Here is a 14,094-nt window from a genome sequence, read left to right on the forward strand (position 1 = left end):
GGACTGGAGTGAAGATGGCAGGGCGGGAGACGCGAAATGTGCAAAGTCCGGGTTTTGTGAGAATCCAACAACAGGATGATGACGTTTTGCCTCGTTCCGGGAACCAAGTCTGGAGGGAAAACCCGAGCCGGACTCAGGGCCTGATTCAGAGCCGGACGCTCTTTGAGAGCGCTCGCTCTGAATCAGGGCGTTCCTTGTGGTAGGGTCTCATGGCCGCAAGCCCCAGTGGACTTCCTGCTCTAATAGAGCAGGAAGTCCACCTACTGACATCACGAGTGATGTCAGTAGGGCTGCCCCCATACGGCAGGCGTTCCTGCAGGAACGCCTCCGTTTGCCCAGCCAACCCCCCTGCCCACCTCCAAAACGAGGCAAGCTGTCAATCACCATCGACAGCGGCTCCGCTTTGGTGCGAGACCCGTACCGACGGAGCACCCGTCGCTGGCCGGGTCTCGCGCATGAGCAGTGGGGGACCATCGTCTGAATCAAGCCCTCGGTTCCCAGCTCGAATCGGGGGGTCTCGGGGGGGGGGGGGTTCGGATTTCGAAAATCCGAACCCGCTCATCCCTACTCTGAGCACATCGCAGGGACAGGCTACTTTCTGAGCTCCTGTCCCTGCAGGTGTTCTTTTACATACTGGTGCTATACTATAATGCGATCATGGGCGCTAATATCGTCCCCAGATCTCATTGCAAATGTGATTATTGATAAATGGGCCCCTAAGGAGTAAATTTACTGAGCTCCGAGTCTGTCCATTTTTAAACACGGGTAGGAACAATCAGAATCGGGAGTTTTGTTTTTTTTTAGAATAAAATCGGGAATTTACCAAGCTCTCGTGTTTGTCAGGGTCGTGTGTATGTGATCGCTCCTACCCGTGTTTAATCCCCGTGTTTCCGGTCTGCGTTTCCCTCCCAAACAAGCAGCCTGCACATATCAGTGAGATGTCTCCCCCTGTGCCCGACAACTGCATTGACGTGATGCTCTAGTGCCTCCTGCATCTCTATAGACCGCTGTGATCTTCACCAAAGAGTGAGCGGGCTGGAGGTCTCTGATGGCATATACAGTAAGCAATGGGCATGAGGGGGCTGGGGGCCCTGTTGGCATCAAAGTGCTGGACTTGAAGGGGCCGGGTGTATCTGCATACAAGCCTTTGATATATAAAGGGGTTTGATGAGGGGGAATTAATACAAACCGCATAAGAGTATTGGGAAAGGACATACAGAGGCCTATTCATCAACACTAAAATAACGGTTTTAAGGACATTTTAATTACCGTTATTTTAGTATTCATTAACACAGGAGATATCACTGAAATCTCTCAGGTGGCGTATAGCGGGTGACACTTACCTGCTTTCAGCTGTGCAGGTGCTCTTCCGGCTCGATCCGTCACTTCCTTGTCCCTCCTCCGGCTGCTGCTCCGACTGTGTTTGCCCGGCAGAACACAGTAAAGTTTAAAAAAAAGTTACAAAAAATTATTTTTTTTTAACTTTACTGTTTTCTCCTCTTCAGACAAGAGGTCGGGGTCCGCGGCTGCAGTGGCAGGTAGGTGGGGGACAGGGAGGTGAGCGGAGGGGAGGGGGACACACAGAATTACTGCACATGTGCAGCACTGATTACAGCTGCGGTAAGTTAGGGCAGAGAGGGAAAAGTATCTATTTCCTGAAAAGAGATACTAAATGAGATCGCAAAAATTACAGCTTTTCGGGAATAGATAGTTATGGAGAGGAGGAATGACGAATTCCTCCGGTAATTAGGTAGAACTCCATGCTAAACCTAATTACCTCCATCGAATTTTAGTTATGATGAATAGGCCTCATAATCACACAGAATATTGATTTAAACAAATCTCAACAAACAAATCTCAATGATTGGAATCATTGCATACACGTGGCAGCAATCACTATTTAAGTTTCATTGAAAGGCTGCAGGCATTATACCAGCATTAAACCGAAGTTAAACAGAAGGAGACCATTCTAACTTGAAACCATTCTAAAACAAGAACATTAGGACAAAGTATAATCAAGAAATGTAAGTTCACAATCTCTTCACTACTAGCAACTGCTGCCTGCAAAACCTGGACATTCATCACTGGACTCTGGACCTGATTCAGACCCGCTCGCGAGTGTATAGCGCTCGCTAGCAGGTCAATGGTGGGGTACTGCATGCGCGCGGCACCCGCTGCACGTATGCGCAAGCCCCGGAGCGAGAGAGACATTCTCTCGCTCCGGGACTCACTACAAATGGGGCGGCTGTCGATGTTGATCGACAGCTCGCCCCGTTTTGTAGGCGGGGCGAAGGGGTGGCTACACAAATGGAGGCATTCCCAAAGGAATGCCTGCTGTTTGTGGGAGGCACCACTGACATCACCAGTGATGTCAGTGGAGAGCTTCCTGCTCTGTTAGCTCTCTGGGGCTTGCGACGGACGAGACCCTACCACAAGGGTCTCGTCGCAAGCCCCGATGGTCGCGACCATGGCCTGACCGCCCGCAAAAGCTGTGGGTGGTCACCCACAGCTTAGCGAGCGGCCAGGAGGCTGCAACAAACAAACAAAAAATGCCCTGATTCAGAGCGAGTGCTCTTAAAGAGCGTCCGGCTCTGAATGAGACCCTCTATTTGCTCACTATAAGAACTTACACTTTACTTGCTAATATTTGTACTGACTCTCATTTCACAAACACCTGATAGCCCACTGTATTCAGTGCCAATTTCAGTTTATTTCTTCAACTGCATGCACACACAACGATTTTGTTACCAACGATTTTATGAACGATTTTCTGTCAGATTATCTGTCAGATTTTTTAAAGTGTAATGAACGATTTTTGTTACTTCCCTTAATGAAAATCGTTCAGTTGGTCAGTCAGAATGAACTACAAACGGGAACGCACATGAACGATAATCGTTCATCGTTATAACTCAGAAACTGAACTTTTTTTTTCAACGATTGAACGATAACGACGTCGCTATAATTAAATCGTTCAAAAAATCGTTACGAGTGTATGCACCTTTAGAAATAATCTCTTCCCACTTTTTTTTCACTTCCTAGCCTGTCATCTGTTTTCTAATTCAGTTTCATTTAATATTCCATTTCTTCCCCATTAAATCTCCTCTTTTCCTCTGCTCAATAATAAAGTTTGGAAATTGTGTAGTTACCTTTTCCTCCATTGTACTATTACTTGCTTTTCTGCAAATCTCATGTACTTTCTCTAACATTCATACTTTATTCCTACATCTATCTTTCCTTCCCCTATTCAACTCATCCACACCAGTATCATGTGTACCTCCCCCTCCAGTCAGTGTCTACCTAATCCTCTGCTCTGCCCCCTTTTTCCACCTATATCATTTTCCCCTTGTCTCCTCCACCTCCTCCTTCCTTTATCTCCCCTCCTCTGCCTGCTTCCTCCCTCTCCTCTCCCATTACTCCACTTTCATTCTCTTCTACCCCTCCTATGTCCTACTACCCCACTGGTAATCCCTCCTCCAAACCTCCACTCCACGCCACCCCACTCCCATAATATTAAACTCCCTCCCTGTCAAGCACCTATAGGTTCCCTTCCCAGCACTGGTCCCTGCACAATCTCTCCACTACTTTCATCTCGGTCACCCAAATTAAACTCACAGCAACCCTGATAATCTAATTCACATCTCTCCCACTCCCAAACACTGTCCCTCTATCCTGTGCCCTCTGGAATGCCAGATCAGTATGTAATAAACTGGTTCCCACCCATGACCTTTTCATCTAAAAAAACTTGCATCTTTTAGCCATTACAGAAACCTGGTTTTCACCCTCTGACACCACTTTCCCTGCTGCTCTCTCCTCTGGGGGCCTCATCTTCTTCACACCCCTCGGCCTGGGGATCACCATGGTGGTGGTGTAGGGGTCCTTCTATCCCCCAGTTACTCCTACTAACTCCTGCCCTCTGAACCATCCCTTACTTTCTCTACATTTGAGGTTCATGCCATACGCCTCTTCCAACCAGTACACCTTAGAGTAGCTGTCATTTACCGTCCTCCTGGCCAATTTGCTTCCTGGCTCCCTCGCTTTCTCTCGTCTGACCTTCCCTCTATTATCCTAGGTGACTTCAATATTCCTATTGATATTCCCACAGAAGCCTCTGCCTCCAAACTCCTTACCCTCATGTCTTCATGTGGTCTCTCCCAATGGACCTCCTCACCTTCCCATGTGAGTGGGCATTCGCTTGACCTGGTCTTCACTCACTGTTGTGATATTTCTGAATACTCCAATTCCACATTCCCCCTCTCTGACCATCACCTTCTCTCTTTTAACCTATCCTATACAATACCTACCTTACTTCTGCTCTGGACTCTGTTGCTCCAGCGATCACTATTCACCCTCGCAGATTCACACCTCAACCCTGGCATTCCAAATGCACCAGATATCTGCAATAGTGTTCACGAACTGCTGAGCGACAGTGGAGAAGATCACGCTCTAAGGCAGATTTTCTCCATTTCAAATTTATGCTCTTATCCTACAGTGATGCCCTTTCCCTCTCTAAACAGTCAAATTTCAAGAACCTCATCTCCTCTCAGTCCTCAAAACCTCAGTGTCTTCATCAGCTTCAACTCCCTCCTCGCACCACCTCCTCCTCGCCTCCACTCCTCACTCTCTACCCTTGACTTTGCGACCTACTTTACATCTAAAATTGACTCCATACGTCAGGACATCATATCCCACCAGTCCCCAGCTCTCCACCTCCTTCTTTCCTGGATCACCCCTCCCCATCCATTTTACAGACTCTAACATTGTTCTCCCCTGTATCTGGAGAGGAAGTCATGTCCCTCATCTGGTCCTCCCCCCCTTCCACCTCCCGCCTTGACCCTATCCCTTCATGTCTCCGCCGCTACCTCTCTCCTTCTGCAAACATGTCCTTGTCTCCCCCATTCTTAAAAAAACCTACCCTTGATCCTAACACTTTCTCCAACTACTGTCCCATCTCTCTCCTCCCTTTTGCCTCCAAGCTCCTTGAGCATGTTGTTTACAACCGCCTTACCACCTTTCTTTCCTCCAACTCCCTCCTTGACCCTTTTCAGTCTGGCTTACATTCTCTCCACTCTAAATCCACTAAATCCAAGGGCCACTACTCTACTCATTCTCCTATACCTCTCTGCTGCTTTTGACACTGTGTACCACCCTCTACTTCTGCAAATCCTTCACTCCCTTGGTCTACGTGACACTACCCTCTCCTGGCTATTTTCCTGCCTCTCTGACCGATCCTTCTCTGTCTCCTCTCATGACTCCTCTACCCCCCCACAGCCTCTTACAGTAGGTGTTGCCCAAGGTTCTGTTCTTGGACCTCTCCTTTTCTCACTTTATACGTCCTCACTAGGTGAACTCATCAGCTCTTTTGACCTCCAATATCATCTCTATGCTGATGATACTCAGATTTACCTTTCCTCCCCTGACCTCTCCCAATCTCTACTCACTCGTATCTCCAACTGTCTCTCTGCCATCTCTTCCTGGATGTCCCAGCGATTTCTTAAACTTAATATGTCTAAGACTGAGCTTATCATTTTCCCACCCCCCAACATAACCACACTACCCACCATTTCTTTATCAATTGATGGCACAACTATTTCCTCTAGCCCCAAAATGCGCTGTCTTGGAGTTATCCTGGACTCCTCCCTCTCCTTTAAACCACATATCCAGAATCTCTCACAGTCCTGTCGTTTTCATCTTCAAAATATTTCCGATTAGACCCTTTCTCACCCAGGATGCCACTAAAACCCTCATACACTCATTGGTCATCTCCAGATTGGACTACTGTAACCTCCTCCGATCTGGCCTCCCCAACTCCCTTCTCTCCCCTCTCCAGTCTATCCTCAATGCTGCTGCTCAGCTCAACTTCCTCTCAAAACGCTCTGCATCTGCCTCCCCTCTCCTACAAGCTCTCCACTGGCTCCCCTTCCCTTTCAGAACCCAATTTAAGGTTCTCACACTCACTTACAAAGCCCTCAGCCATTCTTCTCCCATTTACATCTCGGATCTCATCTCTCTTTACTCTCCTGTCCGCCCTCTTCGTTCAACAAATGCACGCTGCCTCTCATGCCAATTGATACTTCCTCCCACTCCCGCCTCCAAGATTTTGCCCATGCTGCTCCCCACCTTTGGAACTTTCTCCCTCTTCCCATCAGACTCTCCACCTCTCTACAATCCTTCAAACGGGCTCTCAAGACCCACTATTTCATCAAAGCCTTCCAGCTCTCATCTTAACTTGCTGCTACATACTCCTTCCTCCCCGCCTGCCCCATCTGTGTCACACCTGTTTGTCTGTCCCACCCCTTTATTATTGTTATTATTATCCTTTATTTATATGGCGCCACAAAGGTTCCGCAGTGCCTTACACAGTACATAAATGAGCACACAAGAAAAACAGTTAATAGTAATACAAAACAATGCAGGACAAGGACATGGTTATAAACATAGCTGCATAACACAAGCAGCAGGACATGAGCAACCAGGTGTTAGGTGCCGTTGTGGGGAGTTAGGAGTAAATTATACTATAAGTAGGGGGAGGAGAAGCACATGAGGTTAGAATGTAAGCTCTTATGAGCAGGGCCCTCTACCCTCTTGTGCTTTTCCTAATTCTACTTTCATCTACTTCTTACTCCCCACTAGGGCACCTAACACTTGGTTGCTTTGCTCTGTTGCTTATCTGGGTGTTATGGTCGCGAATGTAGCAATGTATATTATCCTATATGTCCTGTATTGTATTGTACTGTAAGTCACTGTAAGTCTACCTATTTGCCTATGTACTTTGTAAGGCACTGTGGAACACTTGTGGCGCCATATAAATAAATGATAATAATAATAATAATAGTGTGCTTCTGCCAAGGGCACTACCGATGTGAAGTTTTTGTGTTTTCCCTGTGTTTGCATGGGTTAATGTTCCTCTCGATGCTCCCACTGTCCGAAAAACATACTTGTAGGTAAATTGACTCCTGCAAAACATTAACCCCAGTGTGTGATTTCATGTTATATGGAATTTAGAGGGTAAGCTCTAATCAGACAGGGAATAATTAAACATTCTCTATAAACACTGTGTAATATGCAGGCGCTATATAAATAAAAATGCAAATATATTCAATGAAATGAAATCATCTACAGCATGGAGGACATATGTTTCAGATTTTTTTTAAAAAAATGCTATTTTTGATTTCCCACCTGATTAAGAAACTTCTGTTTGACACAATTGATTCCTCCTATGAAGACCATGTTGGGCATCACCGGCTTTGGGTAATCAAAGACAAAGTCGATTCTCATCAGCCAGATGGCTGCATGGCCAAGAATTTCCAGGAGGTTGACCTCTCTCTGTAAGAATTCAGAGGCCAGATGCTGGTAAGGAGCGTAAACAGAATCACACAGGAAATACAAGAATGCGTCGAACAGGAGATTCTTCAGCCGTTGAGGAAAAGTCATTCGATCGGTCAAACTTGTCAACAGCCGTGGGATGTAAGATAATGGCAATGGGCATTTAGATGCTTTAGAATCCAGGTGGCAAGGTATGCCACGCAGGAAGAAAACAGAGGGTACAGATAGGTGCTCTGCAAGTATTTGACCACAGGGGATCACAGGATCCGTGAAGACAACATCAAAGTTAAATTCTTCCAGGGACAGTATTAACGCAGTATTGTTCAACATTCGTACACAAGTGTTTAACATTAGGGTTGCTGCTTCACTCATCTTCTCGTGGGTCTTTAAAAATTTCTGCAGAAAAGGTCTTTCAGTGAAAAGCTCCCTTGCAAAAGATGAGAAATGATTCTGTAGATGTTCCATGGAGTAGGACACAGGGTAGAACTTCACCTCACAGTCTTCAGAAGTCTGAAGATGCAGATTGCTTTCTGGTGCAACCACTACAACTTGGTGTCCTTTCTGCCTCAATAAAGTCACCACAGGGCGCATGCTAAGCCAGTGACTGCCATCTGTAGGCACAATGAGAATTTTACCACCCTCAGCAAATGTTACATGGCTAAAAGTAAATAACACAACGGTAACCATAATATACAAGGAGAGATGCGAGCTAGCCATGTCCTCAGGCTGCAGAATACAACCTATCTGCAAACTGCCTATGAAGATCTGTACTGTCAGATATATGACAGTCTCCACTATGTCACTGAGCAATAACTTGGGACTTTGCACTGAGGAGGAGCTATGTACTGCACATGTTGGTTTTAAAGGGCAAATGTCATATTAGTTTACATTACAACCCTTGCAACCTTTGAGATCATTCCCGTACTCAGCACATTACATGTGGCTGATTAGGGAGTCAGCTGAATGTAAATAGCTATTTCAGCTTTCAATCTGTGGGCCTTATTCTGTAGTGATCACTAATGCGAACGCAGCTGCGATTTCGCACGGAACGCAGCTGCAATAAAAATAAAGGGTTTCAGATTTCGAGGCAGAAGGGGAGGGAAAAACTTGAGAGCTAAATCTCTAAGAAACATAATTCTAAAACTATATATATAACCTTTCCTCAAGAATTCTGACCAACAATGAGATATCACTCCTAAGCAAAGGTTTTAAATTTGCACCCACCTCATCCCCAGTTATCTTTAATCCATTTGTGGACCTTAACAGATTTATGAGATCAGTATGTAGAGAAAAGGTATTTTCCCAAACAAAGTTTAGAGAAAGGAGGGGAAGAAGCTTTACCCGTTATGTGGACTCAGGAGGTGGACCTGCTCTAGATACTCTTATGGAACTGTGGGAAGAAAATCAGTCAGACCCCCCCCCTCACCTCCAACAAATACAATCTATATTTGACATTAAGAACAAAGGTACATTTAAATTAAAGTCAGAATTTTTTTCAAATTAAGTATAAGAGCAACAATGTAGAAATTTTTATGAAATCTCATTGGAAGATTTCAAACACATGTGTGCTCAAAAGGAATTTAAGCCGAGCAGGAGATCCAATCTCAACAAATGGGAGAAAAAGGCTCCCCCACAACCTTATGAAAGACACTTCAATAATCATTAAGGAAGCTGACAAAGGACGTGGGGAGCACTTGTTATTCAGAATAAGTCAAAAAATACATACATGAAGCACTGAGACAACTTAATAATACGTCATTTTATACCAAATTAGCCTCTGACCCTGCCCCTGGATTGCTCATAGAGTTACACACCCTTCTTAATAGTGCAGTTATGAAGAGTATTTTTATAGAAGAGGAATTCCAATTTCTTTACTCCCCTTTTCCCACCACTGCAATTTCCTACCATCTTCCAAAAATACACAAGTCCCTCACGTCACCCCCTGGTCACCCTATAATTTCAGGTATAAACTCTCTTACTTCCAATTTGACTTTCTATGTGGACTCATTCTTACAACCTCGTGTGCTTACTCTAAGGTCATACATAAAGGATACCGCACATTTTTTTACAACTTATCAAAGATATAAAGTGGAAAACAGTTATGCGTTTCTTACGCTAGATGGACTATATACAAATATTCCGCAAGATCTTGGTATTCAAGTGATCAAAAGACGATTAGCCCTAGAAGGTGACCTTTCTGTAACACATAGAACATTCCTTGTCAAATCAATTTCCTACATTTTGAGTCAGAAATGTTTTCGTTTTTTCAGGTGTCATGTATTTACAAGTAATGGGTACAGCCATGGGGACCAGGTTCACGCCGAGCTATGCCAACTTATACATGGGTGAGGTCAAACATCACTATGTGTGGGCGGGCAGCTTCAGCATCAATCAGGTCCTTAATGGCCACCACATTGATGATTTATTTGTCATTAGCAATACGGACCACAAAAACTGCACTGGATTTAAATTACAACACTTATCATTTGACTCTTTTCTCCAACAATGCATCAACTTTCTGAACTTGACTTTAAAGATAACAATATTTGTATATCAAATTATTCATCACCCTTTTCAGTCTTGTGTACATCCTCATCCTCACAGAGTATTAATTCGTCCCCGCTGGAATCCACCACCACAGGTCCCTCTGTACTTTCTAGTGACTGGTCTTCCCGGAAGAATTGATAATTCATTTTGATGAACATCATCTTCTCCACATTTTGTGGAAGCAACCTCCTACGGCTTTCGCTGACAAGGTTCCCGGCTGCACTAATAACTCTTTCGGAGTACACACTGGAGGAAGGGCAAATTAGGTAAAATAGAGCCAGTTTGTACAGGGGCCTCCAAATTGCCTCTTTTTCCTGCCAGTACAGGTACGGACTGTTTGACATGCCTACTTGGATGCTGTCACCGATGTAATCCTCCACAATTCTTTCAAAGGTGACAGCATCATATGCAGTGACAGTAGACATGTTAGAAATTGTTGGCAGGTTCTTCAGTCCAGACCAGATGTCCAAACTTGGTCCTGCCTGCCCTGCATCACTGCCAGCAGGTTGGTTAGGATATCTAAGTTGTTTCCTGGAAGCCCCAGTTGCGGGAAAAAATTAAGAAGGAGCTGTTGCCATATCACGTTCTGCTTCAGCTGACAGTGTTTTCAACAGCAGGTCTTTGCACCTCTGCAGGCTTGTGTCCGCTGGAAAGAGAGACACCATGTAGGCTTTAAACCTAGGATCGAGCACGGTGGCCAAATGTAGTGATCTGATTTTAACAGATTGACCACCCTCGAATCCTGGCAAAGCGAATGAAGGGCTTCATCCACAAGTCCCACATGCCGAGCGGAATCGCTCCGTCTTAGCTCCTCCTTCACTTTCTCCAGCTGCTTCTGCAAAAGCCTGATGAGGGGAATGACCTGACTCAAGCTGGCAGTGTCTGAACTGACTTCACGTGTGGCAAGTTCGAAGGGCTGGAGAACCTTGCACAACACGGAAATCATTCTCCACTGCGCTTGAGTCAGGTGCATACCCCCTCCTTTGCCTATGTCATAGGTGGATGTATAGGCTTGTATGGCCTTTTGCTGCTCCTCCATCCTCTGAAGCATATAGAGGGTTGAGTTCCACCGCGTCACAACCTCTTGCTTCAGGTGATGGCGGGGCAGGTTCAAGAGTGTTTGTTGGCGCTCCAGTCTTCGGCACGCAGTCGCTGAAAGGCGAAAGTGGCCAGAAATTTTTCGGGCCACCCAAAGCGTCTCCTGCACGCCCCTGTCGCTTTTCAGAAAATTCTGCACCACCAAGTTTATTGTGTGAGCAAAACATGGGACGTGCTGGAATTTGCCCAGATGTAATGCCCGCACAATATTGGTGGCGTTGTCAGATATCACAAATCCCCAGGAGAGTCTAAGTGGGGTAAGCCACTGGGCGATGATTTCCCTCAGTTTCTCTAAGAGGTTGTCGGCGGTGTGCCTCTTACTGAAACCGGTGATACACAGCGTAGCCTGCCTTGTAACGAGCTGGCGTTTCTGAGATGCTGCTACTGGTGACGCTGCTGCTGTTGCTGCGTAAGGTGATACATCTACCCAGTGGGCTGTCACAGTCATATAGTCCTTAGTCTGCCCTGTTCCACTTGTCCACATGTCCGTGGTTAAGTGGACATTGTGTACAACGGCATTTTTCAGGACACTGAGGACACTTTTTCTGACGTTTCTGTACAGTCTCGGTATCGCCTGCCTAGTAAAGTGGAATCTAGACGGGATTTGGAACCGGGGACACACTACCTCCATCAATTGTCTAAATCCCACTGCACTAATGGCGGATACCGGACGCACGTCTAACACCAACATAGCAGTCAAGGCCTCAGTTATACGTTTTGCTTCAGGATGACTGCTGTCGTACTTCATCCTCCTCGCTAAGGACTGTTGGAGGGTCAATTGTTTAGTAAAAGTAGTGGTGTTCCTACTTCCTCTCTGGGATGATGAACGACTCCCAGCAGCAGCAACAGCGGCAGCAGTAGGCGTAGCAATGCAGGATCCTCCAGAGGAATCCCGGATAGGAGAGTCAGTCATGCCAGTGACATGGCCTGCAGGACTACTTCCGATCCTGACTAAGGAGGAAATTGACGAGGAGGGAGTTGACGGTGTGGTATGCAGGCGCTTGGATACAACAGGACAACGGGATTTAGGTGTCCCTGGACTGCTTACGGTCTTAGCCAAAGTTTCTGAACTTGACAGTAACTTTTTATGAACGCGCTGCAGGTGCCGTATAAGGGAGGATGTTCCTAGGTGGTTGACGTCCCTACCCCTACTTATTTCACCTTTACATATGGTACATATGGCAAGACAGTTGTTGTCCGCATTTGGATAGAAATATTGCCAGACCAAAGAGGTGGAATGTTTGGTCTTCTGCCCAGGCATGACCGTGATGGGCTTTTTCATCCAACTGTCTCCCCCGGAGCCTGATTTAAACAAACCACATCACCATCAGAATCCTCCTCGCCAACTTCCTCCTCAGCGCCAGCTACACCAGTATCCTCATCCTGTTGTACTTCAACAGTGACATCTTCAATTTGCATATCAGCAAGTGGACTGTGGGTGCTCCTTTCAGCACTTGCAGGGGGCGTGCAAATGGTGGAAAGAGCCACCTCTTCCCATCCAGTGCTGGGAAGGTCAGGCATCGCAACCACCACCACACTTGGACTCTCCTTGGGGATTTGTGATATCTTCTTAGAAAGCACAGTTCTTCGCTGTGCTTTTGCCAGCTTAACTCTTTTGATTTTTTTAGTGGGAGGAGGGCTTCCATCGTCATGTGAAGCTGAACCACTAGTCATGAACATACTAGGGATTGACCTTAGCCGTTCCTTGCCACTCCGTGTCGTAAATGGCATATTGGCAAGTTTACGTTTCTCTTCAGCTGATTTAAATGTCTTTTTCAAGGTCATTTTCCTGAACTTTGCCATTTGGGATTGTATGTGCCCTCTACTATGACATTGGGCATCGGCCTTGGCAGACGACGTTGATGGCATGTTATTGTCTATGTCATGACTAGTGGCAGCAGCTTCAGCACTAGGAGGAAGTGGTTCTTGATCTTTCTCTATTTTATTTTTATCGGAGAAAGTTTGGTCCTCCATTTATGTTATATCAATTTGATATATATGTGCGGCTAAACACAGAAAATAATTTTTTTTTTGGTTTGGACTGGAGTGTACTTTCGGGGGTTACAGCACCCTTAACGGTCAAGCCAGCCGGCCCTTTACTTATGACACAGGCGCACGCTTGGCACTACTTTGTTGATGCACGTGCGGCTACTGCGCACACAATTCACAAACACAGAAAATAATTTTTTTTTTTGGTTTGGACTGGAGTGTACTTTCGGGGGTTACAGCACCCTTAACGGTCAAGCCAGCCGGCCCTTTACTTATGACACAGGCGCACGCTTGGCACTACTTTGTTGATGCACGTGCGGCTACTGCGCACACAATTCACAAACACAGAAAATAATTTTTTTTTTGGTTTGGACTGGAGTGTACTTTCGGGGGTTACAGCACCCTTAACGGTCAAGCCAGCCGGCCCTTTACTTATGACACAGGCGCACGCTTGGCACTACTTTGTTGATGCACGTGCGGCTACTGCGCACACAATTCACAAACACAGAAAATATATTATTTTTTTAGCACTTGGGGGGAGCACCCCTGATGGACAGTGCACCCCCTGGACAACACTACAGCACCCCTTTAGGACTGGGACACTGCACAGGACTTTGGAGTGGACACAGCCCCTATGGAGAACTGACTGCACAACACAGTCCAGCCAGCCCCTATGGACTTTGAAGTAGTGGACACAGCCCCTATTAACAACAGCAGCACAGCACAACACAGCCAGCCCCTATGGACTTTGAAGTAGTGGACAACAGCAGCACTACACTACACTACACTACACAGCCCTAACTCCCACCCTCCCTCTTCACTGTCCACAGCCGAGTGAGAAAATGGCGCCGACGCGGGTACCTTATATAGGATCCAAAACCCGCGAGACTCGGAAGGCGGGATGATGACGTTTTGCCTCGATTTCAGATCCGAGTCAGGCGGGAAAAGTCGAGCCTGACTCGGATCGGACTCGGATCGGGGGGGTTCGGATTTCAGAAATCCGAACCCGCTCACCCCTAGTTCATTCTAACACTATGTACCTGCCAGGGGTGTCACGCTCTGCTCTGATGCTTCTAGCACAATCAGTTCTGTATCTCAGCAGTTTGTTACATCAGCTGAGTGTGCTAGAAGCACCAG

At 46.3% G+C, this 14,094-nt stretch overlaps 1 protein-coding gene across 1 annotated transcript in view; it reads right to left on the reverse strand.

Moving 5' to 3' along the window:
• Window positions 1–8,056, reverse strand: part of LOC148519612 (UDP-glucuronosyltransferase 1A5-like) — a 39,183-nt gene extending 31,127 nt beyond the window's left edge. Inside the window, exon 1 of the mRNA XM_088476409.1 lies at window positions 7,177–8,056. Within this exon, the coding sequence (XP_088332535.1) occupies window positions 7,177–8,040 (864 nt within the window). The 5' untranslated portion in view covers window positions 8,041–8,056. The remainder of the gene's footprint in view (window positions 1–7,176) is intronic.
• Window positions 8,057–14,094: the final 6,038 nt, after the last annotated feature.

The sequence above is a fragment of the Taudactylus pleione genome, unplaced genomic scaffold (assembly GCF_031769625.1).
Source record: "Taudactylus pleione unplaced genomic scaffold, aTauple2 ptg000188l, whole genome shotgun sequence".
Taxonomy (NCBI): domain Eukaryota; kingdom Metazoa; phylum Chordata; class Amphibia; order Anura; family Myobatrachidae; genus Taudactylus; species Taudactylus pleione.